The 18,579-nt window shown below is 40.8% G+C and overlaps 1 protein-coding gene across 2 annotated transcripts in view; it reads right to left on the reverse strand.

The window, feature by feature from the left end:
- The window catches only part of NFATC3 (nuclear factor of activated T cells 3), a 140,657-nt gene that overhangs the window by 68,458 nt on the left and 53,620 nt on the right, over positions 1 to 18,579 (reverse strand). For both annotated transcript variants that reach the window (XM_084644227.1, XM_084644226.1), the window contains exon 3: positions 8,328 to 8,490. In XM_084644227.1, coding sequence (XP_084500353.1) covers positions 8,328 to 8,490 — 163 coding nt within the window. The remainder of the gene's footprint in view (positions 1 to 8,327; positions 8,491 to 18,579) is intronic.

Consider the following 18,579-nt stretch of genomic DNA (forward strand, 5'->3'; position numbering starts at 1 on the left):
CGGAACTGGATATTGTATTCCATCAGCAGTTGCACCAATACCAAATATGTAAGTTAAAATAATCTCTTTATTCCCGCTTGAAACTCCCGTTTATACACCCAAGAATCACACAAGCCCTTTTGGCCAGAGCATTGCACTGGGAGCTTACGTTCAGCTGGTAATATACCAGGAGCCCCCATTTTTTTTTCTCAATCACTATCTTCCCAAGATGAGTCCCCCTCCCCGCCCTGTAAGTACAGCCTACATTCTATGTTCTTAGATGTATACACTTACATTTAGCCATATTAAAAACACATGGTAGGTTGGGTCAAGCAAACAAAGCTTAAAAGGCAGCTTTCCCTGAGGACAGGTTATGCGGCATCTGCCTATTCCAAGTTTTTTCCTGTGAAGCAGCTGGTACTGAGCAGTGTCGTAAACAAGATATTGGTCTACATCAGTATGACAATTTCCATGTTTTTCGTTAAAAAATCTCAAGCGAATACAGTCTCAGAAACCCTAATATCTTTATCAGGTATCAAGGCTAAAGCCTAATGCTAATAATTTAAATATCAATATTAACTATTTTACTGTTGACCATTTTAGCCAGAACATCAGGATATCATCATTATTTAGAATTACTTGATGTAGAGGGGCCAGGTGCAAATGGGCACCTATTTGTTGTGAAGGCTACTGGAGAGGGACTAATGAGGAATACAGACCCCCACCTGGCAAAAACAGTGAGGGGATTCTTCCCTTGACCAAAGTTTCCAGTGATGTCTCCTGCATATGAAAAACAAAAACAAAACCAACTTCCACACCATCTTCCTACATGATGAGAGTGCTAACTGCCTCCTCTCCAGCTATCAATATCTCCAGCTTTCTCCTGACAGTTTACAACACACACATTTTTCATGCAAAAATCTGCAGCACACTGAAAACAAAATTTGGATACAGTCTGGCACAAGCTAAACCAATATAAGATAGGTTTAAACCACTCTAAAAGCATATCCATGCAAAGTTGCATCCGTTTAACTAAATCAATACAAAAATCAAACCTTTCATTAAACTGGTGCAACTTTGTGTTCAGACCAGATCTAAAACTTCTCTCTCTCTCACACACCCCCTCCCCGCAACCAATCCCCAAAACCAGAAACAAAGAACTCCATACAGACTGACAGCGAAGCATAGTTTTAAAAGTACAGATGCAACATGCTTTCTGCAAAATTAAGTGCAAGTGTTTCACCAAATGAGCTTTAAAGAGGTTTTCTAGTGAAACCACATGCTGCAGTAAATTCATTCTGGAAATGACAAAGGCATGGATGATTGTGCTTAGGGTCACATCAGAAAGAAAAGATTCTATGCAAACTCAGATGGGAAAAGGCCAAATCACCTGAGAGCAACCAAGGATCCAATAACAGTTTTTAAGTTTCTGTACAACAGATAGTGGGCATATATCCTCAGGCTAACGGGCCAATATGATTGCCACAATTTCTACCATTTTATTCAGATTTTAAAACATTAAGCAGATCTTGAGGAACACATCAGTGAAGTTAAGACAATTCATCAGTGAATCTCACTATTCATAAAATTTTATTTAAAACACTACTATTCCACTGAAACAATCGGTACTCATATAGAAACTTAAGTTTACTAAATGTGGTAACCATAGTTTAGCTAGTTATTTTAATATGGCAACCAAGCCATAAACAGGAATTATGTTAAGTTATTTATTCCTTCTTTATTAAAAGAACTCAACTTTTTTTCAAATCTGAAAAAAAGGGAGAGCCTTTAAGACAAATTATTTTGATTTACAGTTTAAACTGGAACATACCCATATCAAGCTGAGATTTAAAAGGCTGATACTTTGTAGCAGATGATAATAAAAAACATCTTGCTATCAGAATGGCCAAAAACGACAGAATTTCATTGCAGAAACTCCTAAATAAAAATAAAATTTATTCATGTCCTTTTAAAGCACGGAAGTCCATTTAGTGACCCAGCAAAGTGAGACTTCAATTTGTTTAGCTTCCCCACACATTGGAAACGATAAGCTGATTAAACATGCTCATGACAGATGATGCCAAATTTGTCAGAGGCTTAGTTTCCTAGAGACAGGCAGAGTACAGCATGACTAACAACCTACATGTAAACTGAAGCTATGTACCACTATCTTAAAATCTTGTTAAAAAATAATGTATAAATTACGTATGGAAAGTTTATGGTTCTGCATTACATCGTATTCACAGAAAATAATCTTAAAAACAAATACCCTGTTAAGTGCTGCAAAGTATGTAGTATGATCTAAAAGCAACTGTGCATGAACAAACAAAATGTAAAGACCATTAGAGAGCAGTTTGTGTCTGGAACACTTAACACCCTGTGCAACACATTGATCATGCACTCACACAGAGTTGGGTGGTAAAGAGCTAAATAAGGCTATGAGCAACAAAAATTTTGATAAGACTATTTAGAATATCTGTAAAAAGTAATGTATACTACAAATACTATATATGTAGTACATTGGGGTGGGGAGGGGTGAGGGAGAGCTGGGCAGAGCACACTTCTGGGCAGAGCACACATGCCAAATCAAGTATTTTAACCTTCCTACAGCTCAGTGTTCACCATTCGTTGAGTTTGACCCTTAATACACAATTTTTCCCAGCACCACATAAAAAGTAAACACCAATGCAAATCAATGTTTTGTTTCACAACTTGATCTCTCCCATCAAATACAACTATTATATTGTAGTTACAGATGGAAGAGATCCACTTGTGAAACCATATTGATTTGCGTTTGTATTAATTTTAACTTAGGGAAGCATAATCAAGTGATCTGAGCTTGAAACTGGGAAACAGGAATGCATAAATTCTAATTCCAGTTTTAACAATTAGCAAGTCATTTACTGCTCTGATTTAGATAACTCAAAACAGAAATATTCAAGCAGGGTACATAGCTGTTAAGAACTAGATGGTTTCAGCAGTGACCATAAGATGGTGGACACCATGAAATGGTTGAGGTCAGGATCCTCACAAAAAGGAGTAGCAGCAAAATATAGGCCCTGGCCTTCAGAAAAGCAGACTGACTCCCTTAGGGAATTGATGGGCAGGATCCCCTGGGAGGCTAATATGAGGGGGAAAGGAGTCCAGGAAAGCTGGCTGTATTTTAAAGAAGCCATATTGCAGGCGCAGGAACAAACCATCCCAATGTGCAGAAAGAATAGCAAATATCGCAGGCGACCAGCCTGGCTTAACAGTGAAATCTTCGGTGAGCTTTGACACGAAAAGGAAGCTTACAAGAAGTGGAAACTTAGACAGATGACTAAAGAGGAGTATAAAAATATTGCTTGAGCATGCAGGGGTGTAACCAGGAATGCCAAAACACAACTAGAGTTGCAGTTAGCAAGAGATGTGAAGGGTAACAAGAAGGGGTTTCTGCAGGTATGTTAGCAACAAGAAAAAAGGTCAGGGAAAGCGTGTGACCTTTAATGAATGGTGGAGGCAACCTAGTGACAGATGACGTGGAAAAAGTACTCAATGCCTTTTTTGCCTCGGTCTTCACAGACAAGGTGAATGCCCAAATAAATCTGTTAGTCTTTAAGGTGCCACCAGATTCCTTGTTTTTTTATGGATACAGATTAACACAGCTACCCCTCTGATACTACAGAGGAGGTCAGCTCCCACACTGCTGTCCTGGGCCACACAGTATGGGAAGGAGGTGAGCAGCCCTCAGTGGTGAAAGAACAGGTTAAGGACTATTTAGAAAAGCTGGACATGCAAAAAAGTCCATGGGTCCAGATCTAATGCGTCTGAGGGTGCTGAGAAAATTGGCTGATGTGATTGCAGAGCTACTGGCCATTATCTTAGAAAATTCGTGGTGATCAGTGGAGGTCCTGGATGATTGGAAAAAGGCAAATATAGTGCCCATATTTAAAAAAGAGAAGAAGGAGAACCCGGGGAACTACAGACCAGTCAGCCTCACCTCAGCCCCTGGAAAAAATCATGAAGCAGGTCCTCAAGGAATCCATTTTGAAGCACTTGGAGAAGAGGAAGGTGATCAGGAACAGTCAATATGTATTCACTAAGGGCAAGTCATGCCTGACCAACCTGATTGCCTTCTATGATGACATAACTAGGTCTGTGGATATGGGGTAAGCGGTGAACGTGATATATCTTGACTTTAGCAAAGCTTTTGACACGTCTCCCATAGTATTCTTGCCAGCAAGTTAAAAAAGTAGGGATTGGATGAATGGACTATAAGGTGGATAGAAAGCTGGCTAGATTGTCGGGCTCAGCGGGTAGGGATCAACAGCTCTGTCTAGTTGGCAGCCAGTATCAAGCGGAGTGCCCCATGGGTCAGGCCTGGGACTGGTTTTCTTCATCTTTATTAATGATCTGGATGATGGGATGGATTGCACCCTCAGCAAGTTCTCAGATGACACTAAGCTCATCTGGGGAGAGGCAGATAAGCTGGAGGGTACGGATAGGGTCAAGAGTAACCTAGACAAATTTCAGAGTAGCAGCCGTGTTAGTCTGTATTCGCAAAAAGAAAAGGAGTACTAGGGGCACCTTAGAGACTAACCAATTTATCTGAGCATACGCTTTCGTGAGCTACCGCTCACTTCATCGGATGCATTCAGTGGAACATACGGTGAGGAGATTTATATACCCACAGAACATGAAAAAATGGGTGTTATACACACTGTAAGGAGAGTGATCACTTAAGATGAGCTATTACCAGCAGGAGAGCGGGGGTGGGGAGGGGGGGTGAAAACCTTCTGTAGTGATAATCAAGGTGGGCCATTTCCAAACAGTTGGAATAGCAGCCTGATAGCAGCCTGATAGCAACCTGAAGGGGGGTTCCAAAGAGGATGGAGCTCGGCTGTTCTCAGCGGTGGCAGATGACCGAACAAGGTCCAGCCCCAGAGCACCCCAGAGTCGGCACCTATGTCTGTAGGCAATGCACGTGGAACCTTGCATGACTTATCACAAAGATGCCAGCCACCACATGCCCAAGTAATTGCAGACAATTTCTAGCAGAGGTCTAGGGGCTGGTCCTAATGGTGTCAATCAAGCTGGTAAGGGCGTTGAACTTGTGTAGTGGAAGGCATGCTTTGGCCTTCACTGCATCAGGATAGGCTCATATGAATTCCGGATGTTGCACTAGAATCAGTCGATGTGCGTGTGTGTTCGTTCAGTTGTAGTCCCAACGGTGTGATGACCGTCCAGAAGAGGGTCCCCTGTAAGTGTGACAATGGATGTGTCGCTTGGTACTCCGGCTTTCCTTGTCTCGTGCAGTGACATTTTATAAAAGGTGGTACGGTCTTTATTGCCTTTTATCAGACCGTACTGACACTGCAGGCTGTGCTCCTTTAGGTCTTTAGGCTTGGTGGCAGTATGGGTACCAGAGGAACCTAGCACCTTATGGGTACCATGCCATGGCTCCATCAGTACTAAGGTCACTGACTTTTCTGGGGATCTCTTCTTCCTAGTCAACTGTTCAGCCTGTGGACTTGCAGCCCTCTTTCAAGCTCTTGTGAGAGGAATCCTTAGATTTCCTTTTTGACTGCACCATAGTTTGATGTCCAGGGACGTTGATGGTCACGTCAGTGATTGTTGTTCCGGGGTAGTCCCAGGACCAGGGTCAGAAGCCAATCTCAGGGGACTCTGCATCATGAGGAGCTTAAACTTCAGGTCACAGCTCTTTCTTGCTCGTCTTTAATATCTGACGGAAGGTACACTTCTGTGACACGTGAACCTCTCCTAAACAGTGGATTCAGCAAAAATGACTGTTGCTGACTGGGATAGCCTCTCTACAGGAGAGTGCGCGTTTGAACCCGGGGGAGCCAGGCACATCCCTTCTTGAGGTCATTCCCTGAGAGGGGAGAGGACAGCAAAATCAAAAAGGACAGGGAGGCAACTGTTTTCTAAATCAGAACAAAAAGGGGATTTTGTTTATATATTGAAAAGGAAAAAGGAGAAGGGATTGGTAATAAACTAATAATGGAAACTCTAGTAGCTACTCTAAAAATTAAAACAAGGTTTAAAGCTAATGGACTGTCAGATTCTGCTTATTGCTCCATTTCAGACCAAGGGAGGTTGAGAAGAAAATGAGGGCAGTTTGCCTGCACAGTGCTAGATAGCCTCAAGACAAGGCACAAGACAGAGAGAGCATATGTGTGGGCCAAATGGACACGGCTACCTAAAGTTTCCAATCTGAAGCATGGGGATGCATATACACCTACAGTGGAACACCCATAGCAACACTACTCAAAGAAGCAGCTGGAATGTCGCTGGAATGGCTGGCCTGGGCACTAGAACTGAGAGCAGGGTGCCTATCTCCTGTGCTCTTAAATGACCTCACTGACGGAACTCAGGCAGCATGGAGGACAAAAAAGCCATTTAATTCAAATACAGAAGGTACAAAAGTCAGACTGGAGGTGAGGCAGGAAAGTAGAAGATTAGGGCAAAGAGCCTTGAGACTGGGAGCCAGTGAAGGAAAAGAGTACATGTGTCTGTGGACAGGAGACTTATCCGAGTGCAGGCTCACCTGTCAACTCCCTTCATTGTCACACTGCCAAAATACTTCCTTTGACACTGTGGTGCAGTTTGATACACAGCAGAATTTCAAATTATGACAGCATAATCCAGCAGTTAGAGCACAAGAATTAAATTTCAATCCCCATTCTGTCAAGATTTTCTGTCAGTGACCTCTTCATGTCTACACTTAAATTTTGCTGGTATAGCTATACTGGCAAAACTCTCCTAGAACAGATGCAATTATAGCAGTACTGAAGTCTTTTGCTGTTACAGCTTATTCCATTTCAGCGAGCAAAATAAACCATACCAGCACTAGAGCTTTTGACAGCACAGCTGTGTTGCAAAAAACACCCACACCCCTACGTGACAATACATATGTTGGTAAAATTTAAGTGTACATCTGGCCTAAATTAGAGGGATGCCATCTCTCTCTTTGTGGCTTCCAGGATTAGGAAGCATTTGGAAAGCACTTCACATGTATGTAGCATTTGTAACAAAAGGAAGAATCCAGCAAGTGCTAGTGTACGGGTCAGGACATTTAGTCAGGTTTCAGAGTAGCAGCCGTGTTAGTCTGTATCCGCAAAAAGAAAAGGAGGACTTGTGGCATCTTAGAGACTAACAAGCTTTCGTGAGCTACAGCTCACTTCATCGGATGCATTCGATGAAGTGAGCTGTAGCTCACAAAAGCTTATGTTCAAATAAATTGGTTAGTCTAAGGTGCCACAAGTCCTTCTTTTCTTTTTGAGGACATTTAGTGTCATTCACTGCTAGCCAAAAGGTGATTGCTACATGATGCACTGCCAGAAGACACTAAAACCGAAAAGTCTACATTTCTGCTTTTTCTGTGGAAATAAGGTTGAGTCGGGCTGCTTTAAAAGTACTTGCTTTCAGGGCAACAAAAGTAAAGAAGTTTCAGGCACCCTCACCAAAGACCACAAGAATTGAGCTGGGAGAGACTTTAGCAAATCATCTTTTGTCCTTCCCCTTACTATTTAGCAGCCCACTTAAGAAAGCCAGTGATGTGAAGCTTCCCAGTGGGCCAGAGAAGAACAAGCAGTTGTGTGTATTAGTCTCCTTCCCCAACAGCAGCAAAATCTGGCTAGTTTACAAGGAGATAAAAAACAAAGCTAAAAAACTGGTTTACTGCTAATTTTTGGTCTGTAGTTTACTGCAATGAAAATTAGCAAACATCTACTTGAAGTACCTCATAGTATTTTACATTGTAAAAAAACAAAACCACCAAAGAAATTATAATCCTTGGCATACACCAGTCTTCATGTTACATAAGAACGGCCATACTGGGTCAGACCAAAGGTCCATCTAGCCCAGTGTCCTGTCTTCTGACACTGGCCAATGCCATGTGCCCCAGAGGGAATGTTCAGAAATGTATCCCTGATGTCGAGGCAATATAATCCATCAATCAAGTGAAGTGATAGCATTCTTGAGAGTTACAGAATTAGAACGTGAGGATTACAGCATGATAAATTACATAAACTCAGTTATATGATTTCCCCCCCAAATTTCCTTTCTTATAAAAGAGTGGAAGAAGTTTTGCATACTGTCATGACGCCAATAAGTCTATAATGTACAACAGAATTCAATATATGCTCTGTAATTGTAGCATAAATTTTAAAAGTATAAAAATGTATTTAAGAGATCATATTGGAGCAAACGGTATTCTACAGAGATGTCCCATCTATCCAGGATCATAATAAGTTCTACAAGAAAACAGTAACAGTTTACAGTACTGCACTGTAAGTACGATCAATCTTCTGTAACAGCTTTTATGTAAAAGTTTAAAAACTTCATACCTTCACTACTGGGTGTCCTCCAGTAGACGCTTTTACTGCTCCCCTACTGCCTTCTGTTTCATAATGAGCTCTATGGTGAGTTTTAGGCTGTACGTCTATTTTCAGTTCACATTGTCCATAATGAGTTGGTAAAGGCCAGTCTAGTGGTGGTAATGAAGATGTGCTGAAAGCAAGACATGCACAATAAATTTAAGGGAACCATGCTACCTGGCCATAGTGTAGTGTCAAAATACCTACAACCACCGCTCACTCAATTTATACTATATTTACCATTTTGTAATGAAAATGACAAAACAGTTTTACACTTTATTTCAACTTGCAAGAAGTAAAAATTCTGCTTCAAGTATTTTATACATGTTTATCCAAAATTTAATTTAAAATTAGTTTCTTTGCGGATTAATTATTGGAAGGGGAAGAGTAACACTAGTTAAAAGAAAGACCGTGCAGGAAGCTGTTCTGTGAGACTCCATACACTACTTTATCTATAAAATTGCACAACATACCAGTATTTGTCCTCAAATAAGATTGCCAACTGAGTTTAAATTATGGTGGTTTTGTGATAATTGAAATTGACAGTATAACTTCAGTGTAACCTTTCTGCAAGATTCATTAGCATCCATTCCCCCTCCTCCTACTCCCCCAAGTGAAAAATTACAGTCTTAAATGTCTGATGTCTCCAAAGTGTTAAGTGTTCCAGTTTTCTGATTGCAATTCAAATGAAGAAAGTAGCAGGACTCAAGAAAACAAGAGTTGTCCAAGCTTAGTAGAAGGACTTGGTGCAAAATGGTGCAGGGCTTTTGGATTAAACCACTATGATCAAGGTATATCAATAGATTAGTTAGCCTTTATACACGGTAATAAAGTCACTCCAAACACCGGGGGGGAGGATGGGGAAGATAAAATCATGAGTAAGAGCTTGAGAAAGAAATAAGTAATCCATGCCACCCAAATCTACCAGTGAAGAGGTAAATCCATTATATTTATCCCTTTAATTAAGGTACACATATTTATATATAATTCTAATAAGATGACAAGTCAGAACCAATCCAATAAATACCCAGTAGAGCAAAGAATGCAGGAATTTTGAAATTCAGCACAATTTTTTATTTAAACTTAAGTACTTGCAGGAATATGATGTAGTCAAAATGAACTCTGCACCCAGAACAATTATTTGTAATACCAGTACGGTAACCTTTGAGTCACTATTCTCCGTAAAGGTAAAGCTTAAAAATATTTCCTTTAAAATTGTTATATTGCCATACTCTGGCTAGGAGGGAAGGCAAAACATGTTAAAAGACCAGTGAATGATTTCATTTCATTAGAATTTCTAATTCAGTCTCTTCCCCTTTTACAGGGGGAAAAAACACAAAAACAAAAACAAGCAAACGAACACTTAACCCACCTGTCAAGTCACGGTGAGACCCACAAACAGCAGCATTCAGAACTCATGTGAATGGCAAAATCTCTCCTAAACGCAGATCCCTATTAGTTCCAGGGAACTCAACCAAATCTCATAACATATCCACAGCTGGGCGGCAATGTGCTAGGATTGAACAAGAAGGCTTCCTCCCCACCATACAGCTGGGTAGCACAGTTTTGTCTTTAGCAAGTATCTGAATGAACTTACGCTCACCCTGCCAAGTCATATGTTCCCCTCTTAATGCAAACATCACTGTGCCCTAGCAGGGAATGGCGGGGGAGAAGAGAAGGCACCACTAACAGGCCTCCTTTTGGAGAAGAGCCCACCACCACTACGCACCTTCTGTTCCCCTGCTTCAGGAAGTATTTCTACCAGGCACCTCTCCCTCAGGAGGAGAGGAAACAGACTGAAAGGCATATCTAGATCACCTGGATCATGGGGGAGGAGGGCAGACAGTTGATAAGAAACTCCCCTGCTCCTCGCAGAAGGGGAGAGAGAGAAGAGGCCAGCAAATAGTCTTTACAGGCAGTCAGAATAGAAAGGGCTCTTCTTCTCCAACTGAGAGAAGAGGACTGGTGACTGCTCCTTCTTCCCTAACAAGAGATGAGCAGGTGGGAGGGATAACTAGTGATGTTAGCAAGACAGAGAAAATGGACAGAGGTGCAGTAAACAGGCAGAGATTTGCTGCCTAAATAGCCAAATAAAACTATCAACTGTAGATTTTGCTATTTACTTATGTAACTGCTATCCTAGATTCCTCTGACATAGAAGGAAAAAGTGGGGGTTGAAGTGTTCACCCTGCAAAAAGGGAAATAAAATGTCAAAATCAGGAAATACAAAAAAGGTAGGCTTCTTGAAACTGAAGTGCAGGGTCAAAAGAACCACCACTCTTTAAGCTTATTTTCCCCTTAACGTCCCAAAAGTACCTTTTCATTTAACCAACCGCTGTTGTCACAGGATACACTGAATACTCTCATAAAAACCAACCTTCTGCACAAACTTCCTCGTGGCTGGACTTTACAAAAACTAGACAAGCCATTTACAACACACACTTTCCTTTTCTACAAAAGAAAAAGGACACTAAACTATCTAAACTACTACATGCCACAAGGGGCCACAACTGTGATTCCCTTAACCCACCCAGCAATACTGTTAATCTATCCAACTATACTCTTAGCCCAGCAGAAGAATCTGTCCTATCCTCTCCTGCTGCCCCACCACCCCCACGAACATGATACAGTTCTGTGGTGACCTAGAATCCTATTTTCGACATCTCCGACTCAAGGAATATTTCCAACACACCTCTGAAAAACATACTAACCCTCAGAGACCTTCCTACCAACACTACTAAAAGAAGGATTCTGGGTGGACTCCTCCTGAAGGTCGAAACAGACTGAACTTCTACATAGAGTGCTTCCGCCGACGTTCACGGGCTGAAATTGTGGAAAAGTAGCATCACTTGCCCCATAACCTCAGCCGTGCAGAACACAATGCCATCCACAGCCTCAGAAACAACTCTGACATCATAATCAAAAAGGCTGACAAAGGAGGCGCTGTCGTCATCATGAATAGGTCGGAATATGAACAAGCAGCTGCTAGGCAGCTCTCCAACACCACTTTCTACAAGCCATTACCCTCTGATCCCACTGAGGGTTACCAAAAGAAACTACACCATTTACTCAAGAAACTCCCTGAAAAAGCACAAGAACAAATCCGCACAGACACACCCCAGAATACCCCAGGTCGGGGTTCCAATCTGCTACCCAAGATCCATAAACCTGGAAATCCTGTACGCCCCATCATCTCAGGCATTGGCACCCTGACAGCAGGATTGTCTGGCTACGTAGACTCCCTCCTTAGGCCCTACGCTACCAGCACTCCAGCTATCTTCGAGACACCACTGACTTCCTGAGGAAACTACAATCCATCGGTGATCTTCCTGAACATACCATCCTGGCCACTATGGATGTAGAAGCCCTCCACACCAACATTCCACACAAAGATGGACTACAAGCCGTCAGGAACACTATCCCCGATAATGTCACGGCAAACCTGGTGGCTGAACTTTGTGACTTTGTCCTTACCCGTAACTATTTCACATTTGGGGACAATGTATACCTTCAAATCAACGGCACTGCTATGGGTACCCGCATGGCCCCACAGTATGCCAACATTTTTATGGCCGACTTAGAACAACGCTTCCTCAGCTCTCATCCCCTAATGCCCCTATTCTACTTGCGCTACATTGATGACATCATCATCATCCGGACCCATGGAAAAGAAGCCCTTGAGGAATTCCACCATGATTTCAACAATTTCCATCCCACCATCAACCTCAGCCTGGACCAGTCCACACAAGAGATCCACTTCCTGGACACTATGGTGCTAATAAGCGATGGTCACATAAACACCACCCTATACCGGAAACCTACTGACCGCTATTCCTACCTACATGCCTCCAGCTTTCACCCAGACCACACCACACAATCCATTGTCTACAGCCAAGCTCTACAATACAACCGCATTTGCTCCAACCCCTCAGATAGAGACAAACACCTACAAGATCTCTATCAAGTATTCTTACAACTACAATACCCACCTGCTGAGGTGAAGAAACAAATTGACAGAGCCAGAAGAGTACCCAGAAGTCACCTAATACATAGGACAGGCCCAACAAAGAAAGTAACAGAACACCACTAGCCGTCACCTTCAGCCCCCAACTAAAACCTCTCCAGCGCATCATCAAAGATCTACAACCTATCTTGAAAAATGATCCCTCACTCTCACAGATCTTGGGAGACAGACCAGTCCTTGCTTACAGACAGACCCCCAACCTGAAGCAAATACTCACCAGCAACCACACACCACACAACAGAACCACTAACCCAGGAACTTATCCTTGCAACAAAGCCTGTTGCCAACTGTGTCCACATATCTATTCAGGGGACATCATAGGGCCTAATCACATCAGCCACACTATCAGAGGCTCGTTCACCTGCACATCTACCAATGTGATGTATGCCATCATGTGCCAGCAATGCCCCTCTGCCATGTACATTGGTCAAACTGGACAGTCTCTACATAAAAGAATAAATGGACATAAATCAGACGTCAAGAATTATAACATTCAAAAACCAGTTGGAGAACACTTCAATCTCTCTGGTCACTCGATTACAGACCTAGAAGTGGCAATTCTTCAACAAAACAAACTTCAAAAACAGACACCATCGAGAGACTGCTGAATTGGAATTAATTTGCAAACTGGATACAATTAACTTAGGCTTGAATAGAGACTGGGAGTGGATCGGTCATTACATAAAGTAAAACTACTTCCCCATGTTTATTCCCCCCCCCCCACTGCTCCTCAAACTTTCTTGTCAACTGCTGGAAATGGCCAACCATGATTATCACTACAAAAGGTTTTCTCTCCCCCCTCCCACACCCCCCCCCGCCGCTCTCCTGCTGGTAATAGCTCATCTTAAGTGATCACTCTCCTTACAGTGTGTATGGTAACACCCATTGTTTCATGTTCTCTATGTATATAAATCTCCCCACTGTATTTTCCACTGAATGCATCTGATGAAGTGAGCTGTAGCTCATGAAAACTTATGCTCAAATAAATTTGTTAGTCTCCAAGGTGCCACAAGTACTCCTTTTCTCGTTGTCACAAAGGAAGGTGCAGTATTACATACGATAGGTCACAAAAGAAATGGTCTATGAGAGGACCTAAGATCTCAAGCGTTCCACAGTATAAACTACAGAACTACTGACACACTAACTACTAACAAGTTGCAAGCATTATCACTCTTTTCCCTTGGAGTAAATACCCCAATCGTCCTTCGCAACTCGTTTCCTTATAGAGGTTTTCATCCCCCTTCTGCAAGATACCTAAGGAGAATATGGCAAAAGACCCATATTAGGCAGATCCCCATTGCCCCCTGAATTACAGGTTTTTGTATAATAGCACAAACAGGATAAATAAACTAAACCACAAGTGACATATAAATGACCAAGTTTCAAATTTTGTTGCTTTTTGGAAACTATCAATATCTCTGTAAGAGTGACATAGAACAACTGCAAGTAAAATAGCTTGCTCATCTTAATAGGTACAGTTTATAAAATTTCTAAAGATTCTTCCTAATGGATCGTATTGTATGAGATTTTGAGATTATGCTGCATCATATGCTATTGTCCTCTAGACACAACACATTGTAAATAATGCTAATTCCATTCAAAAGGCAAACATGGACTAGCTACTGGAGAGCCAAAATGTTAGCAGATTGCTTTTCAACCTATTTCCCCCCCCTCACTTATTTTATAAGATCAAACCTTCATTTATAGAGTCGAGACCAAGACAGAACTAGGGGGAAGTCTATGCTTGAAAATTTAACAGAACCATACCATAGAACTTATTTCTAAAAATTAAATAGTTAAATTAATGCTGGCTATTCACAGAACGATCATGATCCCCAAATGGCACAGATGTGCCCTACTCAGATCAGAACATCTAAGACTAAGTCACCAGGCTAAAGAGAGCTTCACTCTACTGAAGAGCACGACAGTCCAGACAACCAACTGTACACACTGAAAGGAGAATTTATTGAATACATTTAATATCTTAGAATAGCTCTCAGTTGCACATTACCACTTACAGATATTATCAGTATAAATCTTACATGGAGATTGTCCAAGGCATTAATCACGTAGCCAAGATGCACTGCTTCTTCTGAAGTAAAGGGAAAAATAAACCCAACAGAATGGGGCTCCTGTCAAGGAAGCAGCTGTAAAGCGGAGCATGAAAAGAACTAGATTATATTCTGTAAATGGACAGAATTAGTATCAACAATCAGTCTGGATTTTCTCATTCAGTGGAGGAGGTTTTCCCTGATTTAGCAACAGAGAAATTGATTAAAGTATGTTTTCATTCATATTTTTACACATTAGTTCAAATACATTCTTGGCATGTTGTCCAAAAATATTTGGAGGTTTGTTTTTTTTTTTTTTAAATCCAATTGTCTTGATTAGAGTTAGTGGGGTTTGTTGGGTGTTCAACTCTCCACAGGGATCTTCCAGGTGAAGACACGGTCTTGGGTAATAGTTGCTCCCCAAGAGATCTATCTTTCATACACAACTACCCTAACTTACTGACTTTGTTCATTTTTGTTCAGATGGGTTATGATAACTATGGTCCATCAAAAACAAAAGCTCAATATTTGATAATTTTACTGCAGATCAAAATTTTTACAAGAATCTGCAGATCAAACAGAGCAATCATTCTAACATCTTTAAAGCACAAGTTCAAATCTATGTGCACATTTGTAGAACACTCTCATACAAGTAGTCAGGGTAATGTTACTATGTATCAGATGCTGGAAAATAAATCTAAGGACTCCATCTTTTGATTTAAGAAAGGGTTCCATTGGAAGTATTTTGCCTACTTTATTAGAAGAGATTCTAGATGTTAAATTTAAGCTTTTCACTGCAGAAAGCACCTTTAATTTACCAAGATTTCAATCTTTGAGGCAGAACGATCCACTGAAGGTAATTTGTTAGCCCTTTGTACATTATGGTTTCGATTTGAATTTGTGAGAAAGTTCACAATTTGAACTTCAACATTTGTCTTTAATCCTTATTCTATTTCAATGTTTCCAGATGTGGCCAGCAAAACAAAAAATGTTGGAGATTAAAAGTCAAATAGTTTAAAGAAAAATATGCATAAATTAGTGCTACTATGGAAGACTTTTCCCTTCAAAGTTTGAGGTAACTGGGATTAACATTATATACTTTTACAGGTACAGCTAGAGTTTTACTGATAAGGCTATATTACTTTGTATTCGGAAGCCAAAATATGCAAATATAGGCTCCAGAATTAATGTGGCCAGCACTCTGTGGTTCTCTCCCCCCCCCCCCCTGCCCAAGGGTTTTCAAAAAAGGAGGGGGGGGAAGAAGAGGGAGGGGAAATCAAGCAGAATCTAATTTTCTATATTTTTACAATTTTTACCTTTTGGGGTCTGGGGAAAAAACAAGGTCTATAGCCACTTTTCAAACGTTTCCAACTAAAAGCCCTACAGTCAATCATTCCAAACAGTGTCTTTAGTAGTCTATGTAGCCTATTCTTTTGCATCAGAATCTCATCTTGTGATTCTCAAAGAACAGGGATAAATTTGGAAAACCTACAAGTGTTTCACTGGTGTAGTATAAAAGTCTGAGCACTTTATGAAGGTAGACTCACAAATAAAGCACAATACCACCAAAGGATGTGATAAAAGCATGCATAAGTCCTAGGATCCTGGCGAGACAGCATAGGTCACAGCCTACAAAGATTCTGTAGGTGGTAGTAAGACAGTTTCACAATCAGATTAATACAAACTTCAAAATGAAGCTGCGACTCGGATGACCTCAAGGGTATATACAGTACTTCAGTGCAGAGCTATCACTAAAAGGAACCCAATAGTAAATCACTGGGTACACCCTCTAAGGAGGACCTAAACAGTAGTAGATATTACATTTGATTGAAGAAAAGATACAGGCACCAGAATGCTAATTGAACGGAGACAACTGTACCTCCAGCAACTATCATTTCAAAGTATGATGGATCCAGGTTAGAATAAAAAAAACAACCAATGGGCATTACATGTCAACCATGGACCACAATTCCAAATGATTAAGGGAAGGCAAGTCAGTCTATACTGACTTCAAACAAGAAGGCAGTCCGTCTATACTGACTTCACCCCTCAGGCCCACCTTAAGGTGGAACTTCGGTTAAAATTATATGATAGAGGTGACCTTTAAAACCCATCTGACAATTTGACTCTGCCTCATCTGCTCTGTATTGCTTGGGAACAAACTCAGTCAGGATTTGGGATTGCTTTGGAACAGTGACACTTTCCAGAAAGATCCATGCAGATGGAACTCACGTGCCAATAGTCTTATCTTACATGTGCTCCCTGCCACACAAAAAACCCTCACGGAAGGACACAGATCTTTAGATAGGAGCTTCTTATAGAGAGTCTTCTCTTTTGCCATCCTCCATTCTGAAACTAGCACAGATCTGGGTTCTCTTCTTTGACCCAGTGGTACTAGACACTGGGATCCATGCATTCATTTGGCACTAGTGAGTTTTTGAATACAAGTGAGGCTGGAACCAAGGCTTTCTTATTTTTAAGATTCCTTTCACCTAAAAATGTTTGTTCCCTTGGCTTCTTCAATTCCAACAACAAACTCATGCAGACTGACTTTTCTCTCAAATTAAGAGCAGTGACAGACGTTCCTAGATATTTAACACTCCCAACTCCTCTCACCATTTTTCTTGATGTTTAGATCCATAAGTCTAAAGGGTCAACCTTTGCTCCATCTGAGGTATGATCAGATGCTCATCCAGTTGCCTTTCCCATCAAATCCAGATCTAGAATGGTAAGAAGGGCTTGTACACTCTAACAGTTCATATCCACACACCCAAATCTGAAGAGTAAGTATACTGAGCACTCCACTTTTCCCCACTCTGAACCCTTAATTTAGCAGCAAGGTCATGTTTTAAGTTCAATTCAGTCTGTGTTATCCTTCTACTATGAGTATCACTTGATGAGAAAAAGTAATTTTCTCCACCATGCAGCCAGGACTGCAGTCACCTCTTCTGCAGTAACTTTTGCATTGTTTAGTATGGATGAAGGCGTGCTCATCACTGGTGTTTCTTCCAAATTAGAGTTTTTATTTTAAATTGGAGAGAGTATTAACCAAAAATAAGTTGGACAAGCCAAAATTGTGGCATAGTTTAAAACATGAAAGCTCTCAAATCGTAGCCTATCCCAATCTTTTGGAGGTTTTTTCCCTAGTACTGCTTGTACGACAAAAATACTAATAAGGCTAATTTTCATTGTGCATTGGGGTAAAATGGGTAATTTAATTTCATTGCTTCGAGTAATTCTGGAGTTTAAATATAGCAACAGTAATTTTGTGACAGTTCTTCCTGTTGGGTTTTCTTTTTGGTTGATGACAAACTAAAAAGACCTTTCCCAACCTCCACTTGTGCTAATTCTACAGTGATAGGAAGATTTGGGCCACACATCAACCCTCCCATTATTCTAACTAGTAAACCCATTATTAAATGCATTTTTCAGTATTCTAGTACTGTACACTGATTGGACAAACGTCATTTTATCACATCAAAGTAAAATATGGAATTGAATCACATGTTCAAATGTGAAAGTCCAGTATTAAACTTATCTGAATTTCTAAAGGTTTGTTAATGGTGTGTAAACATAACATCAACTGTTTAGCTTATTAAAAATGTAATAGGTTCAAAGTTCTCTTACTTATTTCACTTAAGTGGACACTTATCTTCAAAGTCAGTGATTTGCAAATATATTTTCACAATAAGTTTTGCTAATGCAGCATGTTAGTCTTATTCTTTAAAAAAGAACTGCATATCTACAGAGCAGAATATGTTGGCCATATTTCACTCTACTGCTAAACATTTATTCGCCCTCCTTATCTTTAAAAGGAAGTTATACTGATCTTTGGAAGATAGCTTTGATATAGCGTTAAAGTTGGAATACTTGTCTGCTTCCCTCAATTTATATTTCAAAGCTACCACTCCTCCTTGGCTGTTTGCTGTCAAAGGTTTCACTACTGGCAAGTCAGAATGCCAGAAGCTTAAATTTTCAGTGCTAGCTGTCAGACAGGCTGCAAATAAAAGAGGCCATCAAGTTGCCATCAGGCATACACCACTAAAACCAAGGAGATGCTTGAGCCCCCTATTGCCACCAACCACAGAACTCTGTTTGCTTTCCACCATAGTTAACAAAAAGGTAGTGCTTGAGATCCTCCCACTAC

This window comes from Lepidochelys olivacea (assembly GCF_965140295.1).
Source record: "Lepidochelys olivacea isolate rLepOli2 genome assembly, chromosome: 12".
NCBI lineage: Eukaryota > Metazoa > Chordata > Testudines > Cheloniidae > Lepidochelys > Lepidochelys olivacea.